The sequence below is a fragment of the Carlito syrichta genome, unplaced genomic scaffold (assembly GCF_000164805.1).
Source record: "Carlito syrichta isolate Samal-C Ts95f unplaced genomic scaffold, Tarsius_syrichta-2.0.1 Scaffold92604, whole genome shotgun sequence".
NCBI classification, from domain to species: domain Eukaryota; kingdom Metazoa; phylum Chordata; class Mammalia; order Primates; family Tarsiidae; genus Carlito; species Carlito syrichta.
In genome coordinates, this window is record NW_007036700.1 from 346,619 (window position 1) to 355,262 (window position 8,644).

General features: G+C 55.8%; 3 protein-coding genes across 6 annotated transcripts in view; 1 reads left to right on the top strand and 2 right to left on the bottom strand.

The window, feature by feature from the left end:
- Positions 1-989: 989 nt before the first annotated feature.
- Positions 990-3,397, bottom strand: HSD17B8 (hydroxysteroid 17-beta dehydrogenase 8). The gene is made up of 9 exons (XM_008060276.2): positions 3,127-3,397; positions 2,722-2,939; positions 2,504-2,620; positions 2,289-2,381; positions 2,107-2,192; positions 1,914-1,998; positions 1,657-1,699; positions 1,370-1,444; positions 990-1,178 (listed from the first exon to the last, which is right to left on the bottom strand). The coding sequence occupies exons 1-9, from the start codon at positions 3,170-3,172 to the stop codon at positions 1,162-1,164; spliced, it is 780 nt and encodes a 259-aa protein (XP_008058467.1). The 5' UTR covers positions 3,173-3,397; the 3' UTR covers positions 990-1,161.
- A 5-nt stretch (positions 3,398-3,402) lies between these two features.
- On the bottom strand, positions 3,403-7,335 carry SLC39A7 (solute carrier family 39 member 7). Of its 2 annotated transcripts, XM_021713442.1 has the most exons (8): positions 7,223-7,335; positions 6,505-6,913; positions 6,248-6,416; positions 6,032-6,085; positions 5,741-5,905; positions 5,466-5,606; positions 5,056-5,252; positions 3,403-4,309 (listed from the first exon to the last, which is right to left on the bottom strand). In XM_021713442.1, the coding sequence occupies exons 2-8, from the start codon at positions 6,910-6,912 to the stop codon at positions 4,037-4,039; spliced, it is 1,407 nt and encodes a 468-aa protein (XP_021569117.1). In that variant the 5' UTR covers position 6,913; positions 7,223-7,335; the 3' UTR covers positions 3,403-4,036. The 2 variants fall into 2 exon arrangements, with proteins under 2 accessions (XP_021569117.1, XP_008058480.1); XM_008060289.1 differs by having other exon boundaries at positions 6,505-7,335.
- The window catches only part of RXRB (retinoid X receptor beta), a 6,939-nt gene continuing 5,526 nt past the window's right edge, over positions 7,232-8,644 (top strand). For 2 of the 3 annotated variants that reach the window (XM_008060302.2, XM_008060299.2), the window contains exons 1-2: positions 7,232-7,906; positions 8,578-8,632. In XM_008060302.2, the coding sequence (XP_008058493.1) occupies positions 7,678-7,906; positions 8,578-8,632 (284 nt within the window). In that variant the 5' untranslated portion in view covers positions 7,232-7,677. The remainder of the gene's footprint in view (positions 7,907-8,577; positions 8,633-8,644) is intronic. The other variant, XM_021713437.1, reaches the window with a different exon arrangement.

Below are 8,644 nucleotides of genomic sequence, written 5' to 3' on the forward strand. Positions count from 1 at the left end.
GGGGCGGGGGGGGAGGCGCACGGGAGGAACGGGGGAGTGGAGACACCACGCGGAAGCCGGGACACACACGAGCTGGGGCCCTCACTGGGGAGGGGTGTGCGCGTGTGGGTGGGAGACACGGGCGGAATGTCTGGGGTGGGAAGTGGGCAGAGGTCTCCTCGAGGACTCTCGAGTAAGGGAAGAGGACCGGGAGGAAAGAGAAGAGGAGGGGGCCGAGCGACCCCATTGAGGGCAGGGAACGAGAGGGATACGGGAAAAAGAGACGGGGATGGGCGTCCTGTCCCGGCCAGCCTGAGCTGGGGCTCCCGGACTTAGGTTCCAGCTGCCAGGGGGTGGCCTGTCTCCGGGATAAGGCAGCAGTGGGTCCCCTCGCCCCCCCACCCCAGTTCCCCCCTACTTCCCTGTCCTCTCCTTCAGTCCGTGGCCAGTTCTTATGTGGGCGCCAGAGTCGATTAGCGCGGACCCCCTCCCCTTTCTCCTCCTCCTCCTCCCAGCCCCCTCCCTTCTGCTCTCCTCCAGCCCCTTTCATCGGCTGGTTCATTCCCCTAATCCTGGCCCCCTCCCCTAATCCCCCCCATCCGACCCCAGGCCGGCTGCAGCTATTGTAAGGTGGAGAGAAGGGAGGGGGGACTCAGAGAAAGGAGAGGGGCGGGGGAGGGCCACCTGTTCCAAGACCCCCTCCCAAGACCAGACTGGACACCAGGATGGGGCGATGAACAAATCACTCTAGGGGACCACAGGGGCCCAGAGAGTTGGGGGGAGGGAACTGATGCTACTGAACCAGTGGAAGGGGGTGACACAGGAACCCCTCCCTCCAAAAAGACCCAGAGTGTCACGCATACACTGTGACACACACTCTTCCCTCTCACACCCGGCGACGGGGGTTGCCCTGGGAGACCAGGCAGTGAAAGGGAACAATCCTTCGGGAGAGGGAAAGGAGGGGGAGGTAGGGAGGGGTCTGAGGGCTTGGACACAAGAAGAACCGGAGGTGGCAGGGAAGAGGATTTGGAATTTATTAGGGTCACAAGCACCCCTGCCTCCTATATTCAGCATTCCTGAGCCATACACTGCCACCCCTTTTGTAGCCTGGGAACTTAGAGTCCTCATCAGCAGGAGGCAGAGTGGTGGGGGAATGAGCAGAGTCCAGGGTCCTTGAGGCAGTTACATGAAAAGACCTCCTGGGAGGGGCAGAAACATTTGGACAGATGCATGGGTGGAGGGACAAATGGGCTTGAGGGTGCCAACATCTGTCCCTGGCCTCAGGAATCTCTGCCTTTCCCAGTGGCTCCAGACTTCCCTCACTTGCTTTCTCATGTAGTCTGGGTTACACCCCTTCTCTGCCCTCTACCTCCCATTGTCCACTTCATACCAGTGACTTCCACTGAGGCCCCTGTGATGTATCCACTATCTTCAGATGCCAAGAATGCAACCACATCTGCCACATCTGTAGGAATGGTGGGGAGAGGGTGGAATCCTACTCCCACAGACCAAAGTAGCCACCATCTCCCACCAAAGACCCCCTCCCTCCAAACACACACACACACATACACACACACATACACACTCTAACCACCAAACCTCCCCCAAACACTACAAATCTTGGGATCTCCTCACTCAGGCCCCCTCCCCAGGGCCTCCTCCCCTCAAATTGCTCACCCTCAGGGTCCCCCAAATGTCCCATCGGGATCATTCTGGTCACCTGTAAAGGAAACACTCATATGTGGGAGAGTTTCTTTTATGGAGTTTTTTTGAAGACTGAGGCTGTGACCCTTTTTTGTTTTGTTTTCAACGCTCATACATTTATTGAATACCTCCTGTTTGCCAGGCACTGTGCCTAGCATTTTCTCTGTCTTTGTGAAGCCTAGAGATACTGGGTCTCCGAATGATTCCACCCTCCTCCCATAGCCTCCTACCTTGTCCAGCACTTTCTGTGGCACTTTCTGTGTCATGGGTGTTGAAATGAACCCTGGGAGGACAGAGTTACATCGGATCCCATGTCTGCGGGAAGGAGAGTGGCTGATTCTGGAGATGACTGAACATTGACTCCTCCCTCAGACCCGCACATGCTTCAGTAAAGCTCTCCAGCACCCTGAAAGTCTGACTAACCGTCCAAGCTCCCGGGCTGCAGTCTGGGTCAGCCCAATCACTCCAGCCTTGGATGCAGCATAGTTTGTCTGCCCCATGTTCCCAACCTATAGGTGAATCAGAGATCTAGGATGAGTCCAAGTCCCAAGGAGGGCTCTCTCTCTATACCCATGTGGCTGGCTGACCTCCCAACTCAACCTGACCTTTCCTATGATGCTACTGATGTTGATAATGGAGCCATGACAACCACTGGACACCAGGGCTTGGGCTGCAGCCTGAGTGACTAGGAAGATGCCCTGGTGGGAAACGGTACAAGGCAGAAAACATCAGCCAGGGTTACAGCCCTCCTCTATCCCTCCCCGGGCTGGGGGGAGGGGAGGGGCGCGGCGGCAGAAGTTACAGGTTCAGAGGTCACCACCTTGAGGTTGACAGCTATAACTCTGTCCCAATCATCCTCAGACATGTGGAGTAGAAAGTCATCCCGGGTGATGCCCGCACAGGACACAACGACAGATGGTGGGCGAGAAAAGCAGGCCTATGGGAGGAGGAGGTTACACACCAAAAAACTCCACAAAGAGCCGGGGCAATGGAGGCAGTGCCAGAGCTTTAAAGTGGGTGAGGTCGCCTGACGTTCACCTGCACTTGTTCCAGCAGGCGTCTGACGGCCCTGGCCTCAGACACGTCTGCCTGGAAGGCAACGTGGTTCCCTTGGGGCGCCCTCTCCTTGCTCCCCCGCCCGCCTAGCAGCCGCACCGTCTCCTGTGCCGCTGCCCCGTCCAGGTCGCAGGCGGCCACAGCGGCCCCCTCTTTGGCCAGGCGCACACTGACCGCCCGGCCGATGCCGCTACCCGCACCTGAGGCAGGAGAGAACACGCGGGGAGGAGGTGGGGGGAGGAGTGGGCAGGGGTAAGAGGTCACAGGGCGCAAAGTTAGTAAAATATGCACAAGGGGCCAGAGGTTACAGTGGCCGCGGAGTCCGAGGGCTTGCCCCCTGACATCACTTCGGCACCCCAACCCGCCCAGGGAGAGCACCCCCTCGACCTGTGACCAGGGCCAGCGCGGAGCGGAGCCGGAGCTGAGACGCCATGGCGGGCTGCGGGTGGGCGGGCACCCCAGCCCCGAGCCAATCCGAGTGCAGAGGGGGCGTGGCAAGGGCAAAGCGGGGGCCAATCGAAGCCCCGCCAGCCTTAGGCCATCTGCGGCCACCAGAGCTGGCCGACCTCCCACCGCGGAGGCGTGGCCAGACACTACCGCTTGGGGGCCTGGGGGGTGGGAAAGACAAGGGGCCCCATTCCCCCCAAAAAGATGAAGACTGAATATGGGGCAGAAGATCCGAGGACTTTATTTCCGGTCACCACCCCTCCCCCCCATTTAAACACAGTGATATAAAAAGAATAGGAACAACAACAAAAAATCAGGCCATGAGATTACCAACTATCCCTCTCCCACCCCCTACCCTCAATCACTCCCAAATCAAGACACACGATCGATGTTTGATGTTTTTCTCCTACTCCTGTTACTCCCTCTGTCCAGGGCTCTGGTCTTCCCTGAAACCTCTACCAGCAGGTGGGAGAGAGAAAAGTGGACCTTGGAGAATCCTCTGTGCAGCAGCAGCTTGGTCCTCTGACAACAGGTGGGGTAGGGGACACCAGTCAGACTGCCATCACCCCTCTCCCTTCTGGTTTTCTTCATGGCCCCATTTAGCCCTCCAAATCCAACACAGTCAGCTGGTGCCAAACACTATGGTCCCTCTGGTTGCTCATTCTCACCTCTATAGCCCCTGTAAGACTGCCAAACCTTGAAGGCTCTAATGCCAAGTAACCATTCTCCTAGGTTACAATTCCTTCCTTTAGCAGATGTCCCTGGCCAGGGTCTCCAACCACCACAGACTCCTGATCTGGAGTTAGGGGTGGAGGTTTTGGGCAGTGGTGGGGGCAGATTATTTCATCACTCACTCAAGATGGGCAATCAGCACCATCATGACAACGCCCCCCAGCAAGCCCAGCACCTCCAGAAGTGATTGCAATGGTGATGCCTCCCTCAAAAGCTCAGGCAACACAGACACTGTTGCTACGTAGATAAAACCACCTGCAGTGAATGGCAGGACCCAGCCAGGACCCGCACTACTTGCAACTTCACGGCCCATTGCCCCTCCTTCAGCTAGAAGGGCACAGGCTGTGCCTGCCAGTGCCCCTACTGCTGTCAGTAGTTGTAGACGCATCGCCTGGAGGGCAGAAAAGAGAGAGAGACACCAATTGCAAAAGATTATCAGTGGTTTGGAAGTGGCTGCTACGGAATAGGTACATAGGTGTAGGGCACATGTCTTTGAAACTAAAAATCAAGGTAAAAAGAGGGGAGGATGTCTACATCTGAGATCAAAGAGGTCTTTTTCATAAATTTTCATGAAGCACACACGTGTGTGTATATGTGTGTGTGTGTGGGTATAAGACCCCATAAACTGGGCCAGGTGCAGTAACTCAAGCCTGTAATTCCAGCACTTTGGGAGGCTGAGGCAAGAGGATTGCCTGAGTCCAGGGGTTCAAGACCAGCCTGGGAAACTTGGTGAGACCTCATCTCTACAATGAATTTTAAAAATTAGCTGAGTGTGGTGGTGCGTACCTGTAGTTCTAGCTACTTGGAAGTCTAAGGTGGAAGGATCGCCTAAGCCCAGCAGGTTGAGGCTGTGGTGGCTGTGAGCATGCCACTGTACTCCAGCCTGGGTGACAGAGTGAGACTCCAACTCAAAAAAAAAAAAAATACCCCATAAACCATTCAGATGGTTTATGAACCAGTTTAAGAAATATTGGGTTAAAGGACAAAGAAAACAGATCTCTTACCCCTCATTTCTAGAGGACTTGTCAATGATAGCATGACTTGTTTAGAACTAATGAGAGGCAGTTTTGGATTTGGGGTGAGTGAACAGAAATAAAGGGTTTGAGGCAGCCATGTTTGGTAGACATCATCACCAACCTGCTTTTTGCTGCAGCCAGACTGGACCAATATGGCAAAGTCCCCAACCTCATGGGGTACTTCATGTAGCAGGACTGTCATTGTGGTCAGGATCCCCAGCCCTCGGCCCCCTCGAAAGGAAGCACCAATTGCCAGGCCATCCGTGAAGTTGTGTGCCAAATCAGCAGCCAAATTCAGGTACCCGGACACACGCAGATCTTGTAAAGAACAGGAAGACAAAATGATAAGCATCCATCACCATCAATCCCAGTTCTGGACAGCTATTTTCACATCTCCCCTCAGAGGCCACTTCGCACCTAGTCCCTTAGTGTTTCCCAGACCAAAATACTAGTCATTAGCCACGATTCATATTCCATTGTGATTCATGATAATGCCCCTGGCCCAAATTTATCATCAATCCTGGCCCTTACCCGAGCCTGTTTTTTCTTCTTCAGGGTTCTGAGGTCCCACTGGCCCATCTTTGGGTACTATGCTGCCACCTCGCCTCTTTCGCAGCCCCCCTGCTTCCTTTTCTTCTTCCTCTGAGCTCTGTTTCTCCTTTGAAGAATGCTCTGAGGGAAGAGAGGAGTTCGTCAGAGTGGGGAATAGAGATCTTCCAACACATCCTCTGCCTCTTGAGAGCCATAAGATGAGGAGATTCTGAGGGAGGCAAGGTGACTTTTGGGAAAGTTGTTCTGGGGCTCACCCTGTCTTCCATGTGCATGACTTCCATGTGTGTGGCCGTGAGCGTGTCCATGTCCATGACTGTGTCCATGTCCTCCTTTCACATGTCTCACAAATTTCTCCACAACAAGAAAGGCAACAATTCCACTGAGAACCCACAATCCCACCGACAGAATGGGGCCCTGGCCTGGGAATTGAAGCATTGAGACATTAGGGGAGATGTAGATTCTAGACTCCTCCTCAAGTGCAGGAGGTGAAGAATAGGGAGGCACAGACCTTCCCCAGCCCCTGTCCCCATCTGTCTCTTCCTCACCACTGTGAGAGTGTCCATGTCCGGGTTGCTCCAGAGTGTGGTGAGAATGAGGTTCTGGAGGGAGGGGGGAGAGAAAACCAGATGAGGGAATATATGACCCACAAGGTATGTATTTGGGGGAACATCAGGAGATGAGTGATCACAAAGGTGAAAGAAACCCTTTTCTCAAAGAATGAGATAGGTTAAGATTTGAGGTAGAAATCAGAGCTTACTTACCAAGAGCATGAGGGATGAGATGCAGGAAGGCATCTCCCAGAAGCCCACCAGAAGCAAAACTGAGCAAGATCTGAAGTAGGGAGCGATGCCGGGGGGAGTTTGACTCCACAGGGATAAGGAAGAGGACAAAAAATGGAGCTGCTGAGATCAGCACTGTGGCTCCCAGTGCCTAGTGAGGAAGAGTAAGGGTTAAGTTGTGTGGAGTTTCCCAACAATCCAGAATCAGCCCCTCTCTCCCCCATCCCTTGGGGACTTACATAAGCCCAGAGCGTGACAGTATCCAGGTCCTGCTTGATGCCTGGAGCCCCAGACTCCCCATAGCCTCCATGGCTATGCTCATGGTCATGTCCATGTCCTCTGTGGTGGAGGCTCTCATGGGAGTGGCTATGGCCATGGTGCAAATCCTCATGTGAATGTCCATGGTCATGACCGTGGGTATGCCCATGCCAGATGCTTTCATGAGTGTGGCCATGACCATGGGCATGACTGTGGCCATGGTGGAAGTCCTCATGTGAGTGTCTGTGGCTGTGGCCATGGAAGTCCTCTTGCAGGTCGTCATGTGGATCGCCATGACCCCCGTGTCCGGCCACCAGCAGCCCCAAGGCCGCCCAGGTCAGCAGTCCCACGGCCACCCAGTGGGGGATCCCCAGGCCTCTGGCCATCATGCTGACCAGAGGGACAGAGACAGTGACTCCACTTGACTCTCAACTCTATATGTATGCAGGGTTCGCTTTACTCCAATCGCGCCCTCTATCCACCTCTATGGGCTGCTCCCTCATTCCATTACGTCCCCATCCACATTCTTCCCAAGACTCGTTCTCTTTATCCCGAACCCCCTCCCGGATGTAGGGCCCCGGGACACCACTTTAGGCTTTGACCTGCCACCTTACGGACTGTCTAGGCCCTCGTCTCGATGACCCATTAGGTGGTTAAAAGGCCTGGAAAGGACGGTAGGGAAAAGCAGGGAATTCTCACCGGCTTCGCAATCCTCTCCTTCCCCGGTATGCTTAGACGTGGCAGTCCCGCCTTTAGCTCCCGCGATAACAGGAAACTCCGCTCTACCTCAGTTCCAGTGCCTTTACCAATATGGCGGCTGTCGGGGGCGGCGAAGCCATCCTGCCCTGGCACGCATGCGCAAGTGTGGAGGTTATTTGAGGGGAGGGTGGGCGAGGCTGGCTAACAGGCCGGCGGAGACCGCCTCCTCCGTTTCCAACTAGACGAGGGGGCGGGAACTAGCGCAGGGACTTCCCGTCTGTACAAAGATGGCTGCCACATCGGCGCTGTCATTCTGGTACAGAGCAGAGCGAAGAGCTTAATTCGACCCGATCCAGGCCAGAGTCTTTTTCTCAGGGGCTTTCTCAGCGAATCCTCCGATCGACCCTTGGAAGTCCCTGGCACCTCTTCGCTATCCCTACACTCAGCCAAGGATCATGTCTTGGGCCGCTCGCCCGCCCTTCCTCCCTCAGCGGCATGCCGCAGGGCAGTGTGGGCCGGTGGGGGTGCGAAAAGAAATGCATTGTGGGGTCGCGTCCCGGTGGCGGCGGCGACGGCCCTGGCTGGATCCCGCAGCAGCGGCGGCGGCGGCAGCCGGAGAACAACAAACCCCGGAGCCGGAGCCGGGGGAGGCTGGACGGGACGGGATGGGCGACAGCGGGCGGGGTGAGTGTTCTAGCGGACGGGCAGACGAGCTAGTGACCGCGTTATCTGCAACCCCTCCCCCCACGCTTTCCCCCGGTGCTTTCCTCTGGCGCTCCCGCCCCCTTGTTTGTAAACACGCGTCCCCTCCCTCCCAAGGGCCTTAGCGCCCTCCCCCCGGGGCGGGGCGGGGAGGGGGAGCTTCCGTCCTTTAAGCTGTGGCCGCCTGAGGCCCTGCGCACCGGAGGTCCCGGGTGTGGGAAGGGCACGTTTCCCCTTAAGCTTGAGGATTTTGGACGTTTGAAGGCAGATCCTGCGTCCTAGGAAGGGTCTCTTCGGCTATAAGCTGGGAATGGAAGGGTTGGATGGTCCACCCCACGTGCTGCCCCACCCATGAGACAGGTCTGGCTTGGGATGACCTGGTAGTCATTCAAATGCATTGCTTGGAATTTTTCCTCACTTAAACTGTCCTCTCCTTTGCCAGTCCCCTCTCCTCACCACAATTAGGAGTTACACTATTGTTTGACAGCATGGTGTCCCTGGATTTGGGGATGACCGGGGTGATGTGGGCTAGGTAGGGGTGTGCTGGGGGATTAAAGAATTAAAATTTCCAGTTGGATGATCGAAGACTCATTTTCTCTTTTTGTCTCTCCTGTCTCTGTGTGTCTCTGTGCCTGTGTGTACCCCTCCCTCAGACTCCCGAAGCCCAGACAGCTCCTCCCCAAATCCCCTTCCCCAGGGGGTTCCTCCCCCTTCTCCTCC